A 16,713-nucleotide genomic window follows, 5' to 3' on the forward strand; every position below is an offset into this window, starting at 1 on the left:
GAATGATACATTCGACGTCATCGCTTACCTGGGGAACGTAAGTACCCGGTCCCCTGCCATTCGTTGAATTCTAGCATCAAGTACGTCTCGTCTTTCATTATGAGTACGAAAATAAGTTTTTCACTTCTTTCGCCGGGTAGGAGTTTTTCACCAGCACCTTAAGCTACTCCTTCTGGGTGATTGCCTGCTGCTCAGATACGGCCGGTCTTGTCTGACGCTTCCGCATAAAAATGTCCATTTTGGCCAGATTCTTCTCCACCGTTTGGCCGGTTGCTTCGATCTCCCGGCTTAAGGAGCGGCAAAGAGATGATATTGTAAATACCAGATCGGCTATATCTGGCGGACACAAAGTGCCTCAGGATGTCCAACTCATTCGCTGTGGAGTGGAGCTCGCAGTACTGAAAAATCATCAAGTTGCTTGACAGTGCTGCTGCTGCGAGTCAACAGCCTTGAATCATTTTTGTTCTAGACTTAATAAACGTAAGATTTAAAGAAAATTTGTTTCTATAAATTATCTTTCATCGCCATCCGAAATTAGTCCGTATGCATTCAACGTTAACACTAAGATCGATGAAAAATTAATTGGAATTTTCGAGCATTCCATTCGGTAATTTGAAGAAAATTGTAGAACTTGAATCGTGCTTGCCCAAGCGTAAATGCTCTGATTGAGCGAGTAATTTTCGGGCGTAAACAAAATCTAAACCACCGAAAAATCACAACTGAGTGCCGATACTCAGAAAGAAATAATACTGATCAGTTTAGACCCGCTAAACTATGGTTTATGTGAACATAACGTATATACATAACGTTTTGTTTTTTGTGTCCCGCGTTAGACCTCTGACCATCTGGTCACTTTATTCTAAAGCCTTTTCCGATAACTGGCCAATAGGCAGATCAAATGCTTCCATAATATCTGAACTGTGTACCAATAACTTATGCACAGTTACAGTCATAAAATACCATTCGTACAGGCTTATGTAGAGATCTCTTGTATCCGACAATAGTTTCTGGTATTTGGACATTTCAATTTTTCGCCCCGACGAAATTATACGGAAAATTGTAGCGAAATTCGTTATCAGCTCCACACTTACCCCTGTTATTTCCGAGCTGGTTTGTGGATCCGAGAAAAATTTCCGTGCAGTGTTGCCGTCATTGCTTGAACCATACCCCGGTTTCGGCTTGTCGACAACTAGACCCATTCGTGACTTGAATTTCTCGCTTCCTGCTTTCAAACTCTTGCTTATGTTCAGCAGTTTTCACTTGCCAGGTTTTGAATGGCAATCTGTTGAAATGAATGATAGTTATGATTTATACACTATTAAACATTATATAATGCTAACCTGTAACCGATGTGAATTACGCAGTCAAAACATTTTGTCTTGCAATGCAGTGATGACAGGCCTAGCTTGAAAGTTTCGGTATTTGGTACTGTCTCAACAGCCTTCGATGTATCCATCTCTTTCGGAAAAGATCCACAAATTAAGCATTTTGCAGAAGCTTTATTTCCGGAAAGCACATTCCATCTATCATAGTAAGATGGAATTCAAAACTTACAACGATCTGAGCGCTATCGTTGTTGATGATGAAAATCTGTAAAGCTGTAATTTTCTTCTCCAATATTCTTCACACTGAAAATTAATTTGCCACGTGCTTAGAAGAAATTTCTTGACTGCACATGCTTGTTCTGACAAATTGGGTGGGCTAACAAGGCTACTGAGATCGTTTCAGCATGCCTGAAACGTGTATAAAACACACCGGCTACTTAGTTTGGGTGAATATGAAAGTGAATTTTTCGACTTTTGTCTATGGGACGCCGCACTGTGCGTCGCTCCTAACAGATAGCAATTTGTTTGAAAATGGTCAGAATTGATCATATTTTCAGCTACATATATTGTTTATTTTTGTATAATAAGTGGACTCACAGTCTTTAATTTTCTCATAATCAAATTCCACAGTTTCCGGCGACATGACAAGTTCCGGGGCCATATACAAGAGAAATCCTAAAATTCATAATATGGATGTCAAAGTTGGTTATTTTCCACTAGCTCATTTACACTCACTTCAAGTTTATAGATTCACTGAGGTCACCCGTACATATTTCGGATCGGTTGTTCCGGTGGAAGTGAACTTTTTTCGATTTTAAATGAACTCAATCTTGAGATGTACCAAACTAACTAATTAGTGTGAAGTTTAACTGTGATTATCGTATTTAGATGTCTTATCACATTCGACCTGCTATCTGTACTTATTCCAAAACAGGTAGATACTCATGTTTTCATCTAAACGCTTCTCAAATTAATCTTATTCGTAGCAGAGTCTTGTTTCCGAATAAAATACACATACAAATATAAGAAAGGCACTCATCCTACATAACAGTTCGGCTGAAAAATTCATAAGGTTCATAAGTCTAGATGGCGCCTCTTGCAAAAAATCTACTTGACTATCACGAAGCACAATCTTTCAATGGGTACGTGTCAAAATCTGACAGCAATCGGTCGATTGGTTCGTGAGTTACAGCATTGAGAGTGAAGCAACTTTTGTTATAGTGAATAAAAATGGAAAAATCACAAATCAATGATTTGCTTCGCACGAATTGGGCTTCGAATTGCTTCCGCATCCACCGTATTCTTCAGATCTAGCCCCCAGCGACTATTTTCTGTTCGCAGACCTGAAGAGAATTGTCGCTGGCAAGAAATTTAAGACCGATGATGAAGTGATTACCGAAACTGAGGCCTATTTTGGAAAAAAACCGAAAGAGTACTATGAAAATGGTATCGAAAAGTGGCAAGATCGCTATAATCGCTGTATCGCCTTCGAAGGCAATAATGTTGAATAATGAAATTGAATTTTGCAAGAAAAATAGTTTTACTGTGTTACCTTACAAACTTTTCAGCCGAACTGTTATGCTTCTTCATATCATGTATGTATTTCAAAATTAGCTTGACATGACTAAATTGTTATATAACTATTTTGAAAGCCAGAAGATTGGTTCAGTAGCTACGCATCTCCCCCGGAAAAGATTTCCGTGGTTTTTTAATGCCATGCCAAGTTTTCGAAACATTCTTCAGTTGATTCTTCGTGAACAATTCAAGCGATTTAAAATCTCAATTTAGTCATAGGGATTAGAATTGAACTGAACACTCGAAGAAATCTGAAGGTTGCAATGGTGCCCCCAGACTTTTTATACATCCAGAAAGGCTATGAAACACTCAACGTGGAACATGCTTCATAATTCGTTTCACTGACGCGGGGGATGAATCAGCTGACAAATAAGTGTGTTCCGCCTCCAAATATTTCAGAGTAATTCGATGGATTTCGATTGCTGCAGGATTGACACGCGGTTGGCAGATCCGTCTCACTCGTAGTTTTTGTTTCGGAACTAATATAATGAGTGCAGCAAATCCAGGGCATCTCTTCCGAACATTACAGAAATGTTCTTCCAAATTCGTTTCTTTCCTGCAATCACTGTGACTGTCACAGTCGGCAAAAATCTTAGTTTTGACCCTTATCAGGTGAGTGAGGAAAGAGCAGCAACAAAATAGTCTACGACAAAATTGCGAATAAACGTTCAACCAATTCGCATAAACCGACTAATGCGTTTTTCAATTGAATTAAAATAACAAAGGCTCCGGTCACTTTTGATAGTTAATATTTATTGAATGAACATTATTTTATTTATTTTTATAAATTATTTATTGTATACCATCATGATTATTCAGCTAAAAACGAGAAAACCCGTTTTCTCAACACTGAGAGTTTTGGTGGATACTTCAACTATGCATATTTGTACCCACGTATTATTTTTGTTTCCTAGTTGTTTATTCCATTGTTGATTGCTCGCTGTCTAGAGCACTGAAATTGGAATACTGATCTTCTTGAATATATAAGTAGTATTTTAGTATTTCTTGGCAAAATTACATCTCTAACATTTCAGAAAACGCAGAATGGCACCAGAAAATCTGAACCGAATTTATTGTGTGGCGGTGACGGAGAAACAAATTTTCACCTTCAGTTTTCCACCGAAGAACACAACTCTCAACGTTGAAAAAATACCTTACGTCACTTAACAATAATTGAAATCGCGAAAACTGAATGATCGATTGAAAAAAATCGCATATAAGTAATTCACGATTCATCAGATTCATCGATTCATTAGGCGTCCAGTTAGACTGGACGGCAGCACGGCTTTCCAAATGGTATTTCTCAAAGTCGAGTTGCTTCGTTTGATTTTTCAAATTGTTTTTTTTTTCAAGGCTAGGAGCGAATGAACTGAGAAAACTTAAAGTCTCTATAATTCAAAACAACATAATTACACCAATAAATCATAGCACACCCTCGAATGCACAAAGGCTCCCTTCAGCCAAAACTAAGTATATAATAGATTTTTAGAATACATCGAAAATTCTAAAATAACTTTTTAGTCGAAAGATTTGGTGGCCTTGAAAACAGCAATTCGTACATACTCCACGGTATGAAAATCTGCTCCACACTAAGCTTGCTTCTTGTATATTCTGAAGATGCATTCTGCGGCGAAAAGCAATACCACTTTGTGTGTGACATCAACATTGTGAAAGACGGCTGGAGACTGCGATCGAATCGAGAAAGACAGAGAAAGTCGTATGGGCTTTTCCTCGTGTTTACATGTAAGTGTCGATATCTTCTCTGGTATGGGTATGGACACTGACCGGTTGTCTCTTTTTCGATCTCATTTTGATTCTCGAGTAATATTTCAAAGCGGCATAAAGGCAAATGTTATTCAGATGCAAAAATGAAAATTACCGAAATTTCCGATTATTGATAGTAAAATTACAATCTCTCTGAAACAATCTCTAAAAAATATCTAAAAAACGAAGGATGTTCAAGTTTTTAAATGCACACGCAAATAAAGTACGCCAATTTTAAGTTGACCAAATTTTGATCGTTCCTCCCTTCCCTCAACTTATTCAGACTCCAGATTTGGATTTCTAATGCATATTCTGTTCATTTTCCAGTCTCCAATTGAAAGTTGTGGAGTTTCCAAATTTGGAAATCCGATTTTCATATTTGTATTCGCGTTCAAATTCAGATTCTCAAGACTGAGTTCCGGAATCTTGCATGTTTTGGGTTCTAATTCTACGGATTCAGAACCCAGATATCGAGCTTCCATACATCTAATCTGAATTGAGATGTAAATTTGTACTATTTTCAGATCTCAGATTCTAAATTTATGTAATATACACACCGACTATCAGATTCCATCTTTTAATGCTCGGAAATATGAATCCTGGGACCGGGCCCTGAACTCGAATTCCAGATATTATATCCATTTTCACTACTTCATTAATGTTAAATGTGTTGAAATTATCCTGTTGATGTTGCTAGCAGAATTGTATGCAATCGATTATTATCAAATGGAAAAAAAAATTATATATGGTTTTTTTGATATTTTTTCCATTTGACAATAAACTTCGAACATATGGTAGTGTCATTCGGAAAAATAACAAAGTAAGATTGTTCAGCGTATCAAAAACGTTGAGTTTCGTTCCGAATCAAGAGCATTTCCTCGGTTCTCGATAACTTTGTTTTTGTTTCATTTGGAAAAAAAAGCGGTCGAAGCACATCATTTGCTTGTGGAAGCTTATGGTGAACATGCTCTAGCAGTGAGAACATATAAAAACTTCGTGAGAACTTCGGCTATTCAAAAGTGGTGATTTCGACCATCCCGGTGCAGCGAAACGGTTTGAAGACGAGCAAACCCAACCCAAAAACACCAAAAATTGACAGAAATACTAAATTTGTCCCGAACAGCAATTAACCATCGTTTTAAATCCATGGGAAAGATCCAGGAACTCGGAAGATGGCGACGGCGACGAAAAATGGATTTATTTCGAGAACCCTAAGCGCAAAAAAACATGGCGTTCACCTGGTAAAGCCGGCTCATCCATTGTCATCCAAATAATTTCGGCTAAAAGACGATGCTATATGTGTGATGGGACCAGGAGGGTACGGTATACCATGACCTACTCAAACCATATGAAACGATGGAGGAAAGGTACTCCCGTGGCCAAGTTAGATGGATGGAAAAAAGGCCAGAATGGCCCCAGTAAAGATGCGGTAAAGTAGCACAGCATGACAATGCACAGACGCGCAATGACTAATGAACATTATCGCACCCACCGTATTCTCCAGACCTGGCCCCGTCAGATTACCACATTTTTACTTCAATGGGAGATAAATATAAAGGTGTCGAAAAATCTGTCGGCGAATGGTTTTCGACGAAACAAAAAAAAAAGGGTTTTGGAAAGGAATCCACAATTTGTCTGAAAGATGGGCAATGTGTAAATCAAAAGGGGGTAGGCCCTTTAAAAATATTCTGAGGTTCTTCTGAAAATTATACGTTTTCTTTATCGAAAAACCCAGACAATTTCCAAAGCACACTTGGTACAATCGAGAACGAAGGGCTGAAGGGAAGGTGGCTAAACTCTATAAATCCTTGGGGAGAGAGCCCGAAACAGCCATTAATGACTTTACAGTTATTATGGATGACAGGGCCTTTTCGACGTTGGGTGGGAACGAATGGCAAGGAACTAGTCATTATATATCTCCAAGATAATCGGTAGTAAAGTGATACTGTGACTTACGATTAGGGAAAAAGGTTTCTTTCCTTCCCTGGCCTGGCAGTCAATGCCGAACCTTACATTACCAATTGTTTGCTGAAGTTAAAAATATCCCAACATCCTTTTTTTGAGCTACTACGGCTAAAATGCCGACTAACTGTCGTAAAGTTGCCAGGAAGGGTACCAAGGGTAGATGATAAGTAATCTTTTTTTTACCGAGCACGTTAATCAAACATCAAACGACCGGGAGATCGAATTTGCATGATCCGCAATGAATTTTGATATAGTCCATCAACAATAGCCCTATTCGTGATAAGCGCACGAGGATCACGCTATTGCGGTGAGCCTCTGGTCATAGATGTTGGGCATCGATTTGAAGCTGTATACATTCATAACTAATCCAGAGAAGATTTAAGCATCGTTATGAATGTTCCACCGTAATAATGAGATGATTCTGTTTTTGTTTCAATATCGGCCTGCAAAAACAGGATACTCGTGAATTTTTAGAAAGCTTCGCTTCTCTGACGCTCATAATTAGATTCCGGTTTCAAAAGATCTATTCATAGAGATTCAAATGATCATTCAACAGACTTAATGAATGTATGCATAAGAAAGCAGAATGGAAATAGTTCTTCTTCGGCGAGGTACAACTGGTTATGAAAATGCGATTTTATATTCTAGCCATTCACAAAAATCGACTTGAAAGACGGGAACACATCCTAATCCTTAAAGCTCTCCCACTATCTGATGAGAGCATTCGGGATTCAGAGGACTATTTTCAATTTCAGCGGGTGAATCGCACTTACCTTCATTCTCCTTAACCAACTGAGCGCTGTAGGCACAAGGCTCGTTCTCCATAACGTTCCCACTGTTTACTGTATACTGTTTACGGTCACGGATGAACCCAAAAAACGACTGCGGGTCGAACTTATGTTAGTAAACAATCACTAACCCAAAAATAATCCAATGTCGCATAGCACAACGGTTTCGATCCGAATGCAAAGTTACGAAAAAAGCGTCGTTTTTCCACCCGATGGGCGAGTTCTATTAATAGTAGTCGTGGTATGTCCGCCTCGCTCAGATTTTCACCATCAACAATCACAACACCTTCGTAACGACCCAACCCCCTCGATCGATCGATCCAATCGATCCGCCACTTGAATTGTTGCGAACGTAACGCCGTTAATTTGGTGCACTGGATTTCTCCGGTTTGTTCGCCGATACGAGACGCTAATCGCGGAAGAAAATCACTCCGATGTCCTCACGCGCGTTTCTCACCCCGATCACCGATAGAGTGATTACACGATCACGAGATCAGACACCGAGGGCCAACCTGCCGACCAACCAGATGGGCGCAATTAGCACGCCACTCCACAAGTAAAACAATGCACTTTCTTCGTCGAATTAACGGGGAATTGTTATTATCTTGTCACGCCACTAGTGTCTCGGTGCGGCACTTGGATCTAGTTATCCTCGGAATTGTTCTGCTGAACTGAGTCGTTGATCGTCTGGGACAAGACTGAAAAATTACGCGCCACTGTCCGTCTAGAAAACTGTGCTCAGTGGCGCGCGCTGTCGACAGAGACATCGGTGATGATGACGGCGTTGATGATGATGATGATGACAATACTGATCCCGAGCGCAGAATGCGCTACTCAACGACGAGCGACCAACGCCTGCCGAGAGGGTGTGGGTTTGTTTACATTCAACATGTTTACATGTGTCAAAAACAGGAAGTGGGTTATATCTATGGTATAACCGCAAGGGTGACGTAGGACTATCGTTGATTTAGAGATCATTTGTTCGAAGTTGAATCTAAATCCATCCTGAATGAATGAATAAATAAATATTTGGGTGACTTCAAAAACGAGAGTGTTACTTTGAAGACTCAAGGTTTTATGCATCCAATATTGGATACAAAAAACCTTGTTCTGAAGAATAATCTTCAGAAGCTTTCCTGTTAACTGCAATTGATTGACAAATCACAAAACCAAATGTATGTGGTCGCAGTATTATATGGATAGAAAACATTAAAATAAACTCGCTTGAATGTAATTTTCAATTCCAAGGGAACTGGCAGATTATTTTTCAGCAACGATCATTTCTTTCCAGGTTTCCTCTCGATAACCAGCAAACGAAAAGAGTTGCGCGCGTGTATGTGTGTGTGTGTGGCGGCTGCTTCTATGTCTTCCCGAGGAACCGTATTTCGATGCTGATACTCTCTTGGTCACCTTCTCTTCTCATTCTGATCGATCGGCTTTTCTGCGCTCCCTCACAGTTAAAACAAACTGATTGCATTTCAGGTCAGGTCAAGCCAGGTAATGAATACCTCGATCCCTCGCCGTTCAGCTCGTTCAGTAACGATGTTGTCTTGTCGATGTCCTCAGGCGTCGTGCACAAATTACGTAACGCAAAAATCCGGATTTTGAACCTCCCCCCCCCTTTCGTAACGCAATTTCCTATCTCTAATAAACAGAAAGTAACGCAACATCTAACCCCTCCCCCCTTATCGCGTTACGTAATTTGTGCACGACGCCTCACGAAAAATGAATGGGTTTCACCACCAGAATATCATTTCAGTATGCTTTTCGTGCGTGATTGAATCGAGAGAAGGTGTGGTTTACGATGGCAATTTGGAAGGCAAACTAGAGGAGAATGAACTCTCTGAGTATGAAAATTTCGGCGACTGAGCAATAATCGATTGAAAATATATAATTTTGGCGATACGAAACATTTTCCGTTTTTCATGTTATGCATCCATTATTGGATAGGAAAATATCCTACTGATGGGAAAGAATAATCTTCAGAAGCTTTCCAGCTAATTACACTTGATTGAAAAATTACGAAATCAAATGTATTTGGTCGCTGTGTTCGCCATATAATTAGAAAACATTAAAATAAACTCTTTCGCATGGATGTATTCTTCAATTCCCAGGGAACTGGCAGATTATTTTTCAGCAACGATTAGATCTTTCCGGAATTTTCTCGATGCTGTATGGCATCCAAACGAAAATTCTCATTTCAGTTTGGCCTGCAAAAAACATTTCTGAACTCTAATCCATCAAATTTGGAGCCCTGAAAAGGGCCGTTGATTATATGCTAAGCTAATATAGCACCATCTCCTTGGATTCGACGGGCCAGCTGAATGTCCTTGGGCATGATGTGACGCGTTTTACGTTGATAGCACACAAATTTGTATCTTCGAATAAGCCTCCTGCAGCGTCATAACCGCGGAACTTTGGAAGCGCAAGTCGGTTTTGAAGTCCTGAGCAATTCCACGAACCAAAAGCTGCAAAGGTAGCTTGCGGATCAGCAATTCGGCCGACTTCCGATAGCGATGAATTTCACGCAAAGTTCCCAGTCGATAGCGATGTGGCTTCTCCACCTATCCTGCTACTGGTACGCTTATCCGAGCTGCTTTCGTGGTGCCTTACCACCGAAGGACTAACGAGCTGTCTGCTTAGTCCCAATGAAACGAGTCCTCACGGTGCGAGAGTAGAGTAAGAAATGAACGAAAGCAAGGGAAGTGTCATTTTATAAAACATAAAAGAATCGAATGTAAACCCCACCCTCTTTATTATATAAGCTTACTGTATACTCACGAATATAATAAGGGTGGGATTTAGATTCTATACTTTTATGGTTTATAAAATGACGCTTCCTTTGCTTTCGTTCATTTCTTACTCTACTCTCGCACCGTGAGGACTCGAGCTCGTTAGTCTTTCGCAGACAGCTCGTTAGTCATTTGGTGGTAATGCACACGAAGTCAGCTCGGATAAGCGCACCAGTAGCAGGATAGGTGGAGAAGCCACATCGCTATCGACCGGGAACTTTGCGTGAAATTCATCGCTATCAGAAGTCGATCGAATTGCTGATCCGCAGCTACCTTTGCAGCATTTGGATCGTGGAATTGCTCAGGACTTCAAACCCGACTTGCGCTTCCAAAGTTCCGCGGCTATGACGCTGCAGGAGGCTTATTCGAAGATACCAATTTGTGTGCTATCCATGCAAAACGCGTCACATCATGCCCAAGGACATCCAGCTGGCCCATCGTATCCGAGGAGAGCGTGCTATATTAGCTTAGCATATAATCAACGGCCCTTTTCAGGGCTCCAAATTTGATGGATTAGAGTACAGAAAAGTTTTTTACAGGCCGAACTGAAAGGAGCATTTAGCGAAAATCGTGGTTTCGATAATAATTCGTTACCGATAGGTGCCATGGATATGGATTTCTTAATGAAGAATATGAAATACATGACATGATGTAGTGAATATATCCGAAGAAATCACTTTGGTGAAACTGCATTATAAAATTATTTGTGTACGAATGCCGCAATCGATAGTCGACTCTAATTTGCGCTGGGTAATTTCCTCGGAGGACTCGATTCCTCCTTTGAACATTAATAATCTCTTTCTGGCAAAACGATGTGGTATGAATCACATTATTTGAATGATAGAATGAAGAAGTTTTCTGCCAATTTCCTTCAACCTCCAAACGTATCTTTCTCCCGTTTGTCGTTTTCGCGTTCGCTAATCCTTTCTCACAACACCCATTTATCGTTTGAGAAATTGTTGAGTAAACATTGTTTGCCAGTGCACGTAGAGCAGGAATTCCTAAAGATTCATTGCACCTCTAATAAATTGCCGAAAGACATGGTCTTACGTTGATCGCACTTGATTGAAAAAATCCAAAACGAAATGTATTTGGTCGCAGCATTATATGAGTAGAAAGCAAATAATCGCTCGAAAATGACTTGATTTTCGCGATGTGAAACATTTTCCGTTTTTCATGTTATGCATCCAATATTGGATACGAAAATTTCCACTGATGGGGAAAAAAATATTCAGAAGCTTTCCTGTTAATTGCGATTGATTGAAAAATAACAAAACCAAATGTATTTGGTTGCAGTGTTATATGGATAGAAAACATTAAAATAAACTCTTTCGCATGAATGTATTTTTCAATTCCAAGGGAAACTGGCAGATTATTTTTCAGTAACGATGATAGCAACGAGAATTCCGCGCGTGTATGTGTGTGTGTGTGTGTGGCGGCTGCTCCGATGTTTCAAGCGGAACCGTGGCATCACTCTCCTCCTGATGGATTCCCTTTTGGCCTTAGGTGCACAAACAGGCTCTTGGTGACACCGTTCATCAGCGTTTTCATGATAAACGAAATTAGCTTCACAACAACAGCGACAACATGCTCCAATCGCTGTTCAATCATAACTGAGTGGGTTTACGAGCGGCGCTCGCTTATATACCGATTGGTGATTTCAATAGCCTGTTTTGAAAGCAATTTTAAGACTATTGAAACAAGTTTTTGGATCAAAAAGTAACAAGTATATGACGCGTAGACATTTTATCTTTCGAATGAAGTGTTTATCATACCATTTCGTTCAGTTGTTTAAGAGCTATTAACGCTCAAAATCTCGGTCTCCAGCGTAACGCTTTCGTTCTCGAAACTTTGGTTTTACACCCCGGTATAGAAATGAAAGACGTAGTCCTACGTCAAAAAGGTCGTTCTCATCTAGACGGTCATGATTGCTCTCGCGATGATCTCGCGTCGGTCCTGTTCTGTAGCGCCTGTAGCGCTACATTTTCGCCATGTCGCGCGACATCATTCACAGCTTCTCTGATCAGCACCGATAAGAGAGCGTGTTTGAATCGGTGCCAGCGGTGTGTTTTCAAAGTTAACCTCGCTGTCGGAAAAACAACCCATATTTTGACGAATAGCCCCACACAGAAAGTTTGTCTCGACATTTATTTCGTTGACCTTCTTCTTCATATATGTTCCGTATGTTTTTGGTCCTGATATGGTTTCGTGTTTCGTGTGGGTGTGATAGATCAAAGACTCTCTTTGCGAATCTAGGTGGTCCGAAGATTACGATTTTTGCAAAATAAAAATGGTAATCGGCTTAGTGGGGACAACGATGAAGATAAAATCTGACGCAAGCTTTCAGCTGCGTTGCGACATATTTTGGAGTTCTTCTGCCGTAGGTGGATAAACCCGACAATGACCCCGTTAACTGGATGAACTAATGAACCTTCCTCTTTCTAAAAAACTTTATTAAAGACTCAATGATCATTAAAGTGGGAGAGAGAAGGAAATTGATGTTTTTCCACAAGAAATTTTTGAAGCCCAGTAAGTCGTGATACACTTAGTACGTAACGCTAAAACTACGGTTTTGAATCCCTTTCACACAAGATAGGATTTGACTGTAGAATTGTCTTGTGTCATGTCATGAGTTATCGTAGTAGCCATGAGAGAAAAAATAAATAAATTCGCCTCTACGAAACCAATATTCCTTTAGCGTTTTAAAAGGACAAACCAGGGAAAACCAATTCATCGAACTTAGGAGCAGATTGGTAAAATAAACGTCTTGTTTGACAGTGATGAAAATTAGGATACCGTCGTGTGGAGATACTTTGAATACATTAGCTTTCCAATGTTTTCTGACAGAGATACTTTTTGATTTAGCATAGACATAGAGCAATTGCACGCTGAATCAGCCGATAAACAGCCGATGTTGGCGCGAACCTCTCGGATTTTATTTTGACGTAGAACTACGTTTTTTCAGGAAGGGTTTCAAATCAGAAAACTGGTCACGTTTTGATGAAATAAAGTTAAAGTTATTAACTTTTTTCATTGCGAACGAATTCTGATGATTGGCTTACCAATCGAATCAGAAACTCTCTAAAAGATTTGTTTGATATGCTATACATTACAATTCTCTAATCTCTAAACGATTTAAACTAATAAAACTGGAAGCATTCTCATTTCCCCATACATTTGTTTTGCCGATTTGTGTGCTTACCTTCCTGTACCGTCAATAACGGGCAACTAATACATTCGTTTCTGCTCGTTCTCAGCTTATTTGGTAGAAATGAGCCATCCGCGATTTTTAATCACACCACTCCTCGTTCGGTGGTCTTCGAAGCAACATCGTTGCCGGCGAGCGTCGAGTGAAAATGAATTATCTCTCTCTAGACAGGTGAGGGAGGTGTATAGAGTAGAGTTCTTCCCACAAGATCGGTTTGGCATGGAATGGCTGTATTTCTATATATTATATTTTTTCATATTTTATATGAAACATCTAAATTTGTAAATCTACAAATAACATTTGAGAGTAAAAAAAAAAAAAGTAAGTGGTTTTCAAGTTGTTGGTATGATTTTATCCCGAAAAAATGCATAATATTTTATTGTTTCTATCAAGCTCTTTTATTTTGTTCATCGACACCTAACTCTTATATTTCCGAATTCCGCTGCAATATGATATTAAACAATTCCTAGTGAGCCTTCAATTGAAATCTTCAAAAACCATAATTTTTACTCCATTGTACCTATAGCAGCCAATTAACTTTTACCTTAACTTTGGAATTTTAATTTTTTTTTCTTGAATTGAGCCATATATAAAATATAAAACTTTTTTCTTCGAACTGTATATAATAGAGTCCGATCTGTTGTTTCAGGAATCCGGTTTTGTTATTGTAGTTCCAGTCGGAAAAATAATGAAGAAAATCAATTTTACTCTCGTTGGTTTGCGCCTCTGACCTACGTTATGCAAAGAAAAAGCTTACACACATTTGATTACAGAAGGTATTAGGTCTTTTTATACTGTCGATCAGGAATTGGACTGTCTTTGTATCTCAATTTTTGAACTATTGTGGTATTTGCCTGAAAATAGTGTGTTCAAACATCTTCTGTTTGCAATTTGAAACATACGTAGAAACTTGATTCAAATTCCGAACACTCCTTTAATTCTCAAGATCTCAAGATCTTTTTTCATATTTATTTATAGTAGAGTCTTACTTTTTCTAGCACTTAAATGAAAACATAAAAAAATAATTAAAGCAACCACGAGAAGTGAAAAATTCACGATGCTTGTTTTTTATGGAATTTGCTAATGCAAACATTTTATTATTGGTTTTGACTGCCCCTTTTTTGCAAATGCTTAGTATTATAAATTATAGGCTGTATCGATACCTGTAAATGATGTTAAAATGAACCCTATACCCCAAAGAATGTTCAGGATTTTCATTATTCAATTATTTATAACATTAAAGTTTAGTGAATTTACATTTAAGAATGTAATTTGGGATTCGTTCGGAATTTGAGACAAAACGGTACATTGCTTGTCACAAGACAAGCGGCTTGTGACTGCCTCGGTTCCTTATTCTCAGTTAGATGATGACTTCGCTCCAATTACATTAACCTCAGAATAAATTTCAGCACGAAAAAAATAAGCTCATAACAAAAATTCCTTTTTTTCTCGTGTGACATTTATATCCATGAGTTTTTTTTTCCACATCAGATTTTTTATAGTAGGCGTTTGTTACATTGTGCTTTTCCTCTGAAGTTATTTCCGTTGGACTCATTTCCTCTGAAATTTTCTCCGGTCAAGTTATAATAGACTGCACCGAATGCTTGTCGAAGCTTACGGTGAACATGCTCTCGGAAAACCGCAGTTACGTTAGAAATGAAGATCGGAAAATGAATTTCACATGAGCTAAACGAAGGCAGCAGGAATACCGAAAAATTACATAGGAAATGCTGCCCGCTTGGTACAAGAGGAACTCACCTCTTAATCGGATTGTGACTAGCGATGAAAAATGAATTTATTTCGAGAATCCCAAGCGTCAAAGATCTTGGGTTAGGTCGTGGGAATTGTGCGACTTACCTCGTCGGTGTCGGTGAAAGAGTGCAGGATGATATATGGAGGAGCGGGGATATGCGGCTCGTGTGCATGTGTGTGTGTATGCGTTGAAGCGTTACCCGATTAACGATTGTGTACTGTTGCGCTTGCGGTGGTGGATAATGGTACTAACCCGTTATAGGTTAAGCCCCAAGTTAAGCTATATTGACATTGTATTTTACATGCCACACATCTCCCCCTCTCTCAAAAAAAAAACAAATTCCAACAGTACAACTATAACCACAACAAACCATTCAATGACTGCAAAAGAGTATGTGTAGTATAAGAAAAGATGAAATTGACTTTTATCAACATTCCTATTTTACTACTTCACAGGGTTTTGAAAGCATTATTCTGAAGCTTTGACAAATATTGCGGTATGACATTTAGGTTATTATAAGCAAGCCACTGGTAGCTATCTAAGCGAGGTACACTTGGATTGCACCCGTGGCCGAGTGACTAGCGTCTCACATTATCATGCCGGGTGTTCGGGTTCGATTCCCGTTCTGGCCGGGGGATTTTTTCGTCAAAGAAATTTCCTTCGACTTGCACTGTGATCACGCGTATTCTAGAGCTTGCCCCTCGGAATACATTCAAGGCGTGTTATTTGGCTTAGAAAATCTCAACTAAGTATTAGTAAATGACGCTAGTTAATGCATACGTTGAGACGGAAAAAGTTCCACAGGGAACGTTAACGCCATTTAAGAAGAAGAACACTTGGATTTTTGGGCGACATGCTCAGATTTATTCATTATTATTGTTTCTGCATCCTCTAATTGGAGCTCTTTTTTTTTGCGTTTCTACAACTTACTGTAGGTGTGCATTGTTAATATTAAAGTGTATTACAATTATCGATCAAAATTATTTTGACATGCCGTTTGTCGTTTATCCTACTTGAATGGCGCAAGTCGTTGCGGGTGGCTAACTGCGCAATAAAGATGATGCTAAAAGCTAGTGTACAAAGCACAAAACATTTCTCTTCAACCGCGCAGGCAACGGCTCATTCGCCTCTTACCTGCTTCATATTCTGGAATGATAGGCGTTCGGCAACAGTGCCGTCATCGAGCGTAGATCGCTTTCGATATTCTTCTCGAAAGTTACATAGCAATATATAGTATTCTCGGATACTGCTTGGGAGAGGCTTGATGTATTCCGGACATAATATCGTGTAGGCTCTTGAATTCTCATCGCTAGAGCCTGGGTTCGGTTTTGGAACCCATCGACTGTGCTAGGCTAGCAGTTAAAACGGGAAGGCGTAGGAGTGCGACTACCGTCGAGAAATCGGCGAGAATCTACTCGGGTTGCTTCACTTTTCGCTCATGTTGCTTTCCTTTCGGGTTGTTTGTGCTTAGAAGCTCGACTCCTCACTTGCTTGAGTTTGTAGGTCTTCAATGTGGGCTCTAAGCATCACTGGGAGTATCACT

General features: G+C 39.5%; 1 protein-coding gene across 1 annotated transcript in view; it reads right to left on the reverse strand.

Annotated features, from left to right (window-relative positions):
- The window catches only part of LOC129762100 (uncharacterized), a 73,059-nt gene extending 64,926 nt beyond the window's left edge, over positions 1-8,133 (reverse strand). Inside the window, exon 1 of the mRNA XM_055760087.1 lies at positions 7,403-8,133. Coding sequence (XP_055616062.1) covers positions 7,403-7,454 — 52 coding nt within the window. The 5' untranslated portion in view covers positions 7,455-8,133. The remainder of the gene's footprint in view (positions 1-7,402) is intronic.
- Positions 8,134-16,713: the final 8,580 nt, after the last annotated feature.

Source organism: Toxorhynchites rutilus, chromosome 1 (genome assembly GCF_029784135.1).
Source record: "Toxorhynchites rutilus septentrionalis strain SRP chromosome 1, ASM2978413v1, whole genome shotgun sequence".
NCBI classification, from domain to species: domain Eukaryota; kingdom Metazoa; phylum Arthropoda; class Insecta; order Diptera; family Culicidae; genus Toxorhynchites; species Toxorhynchites rutilus.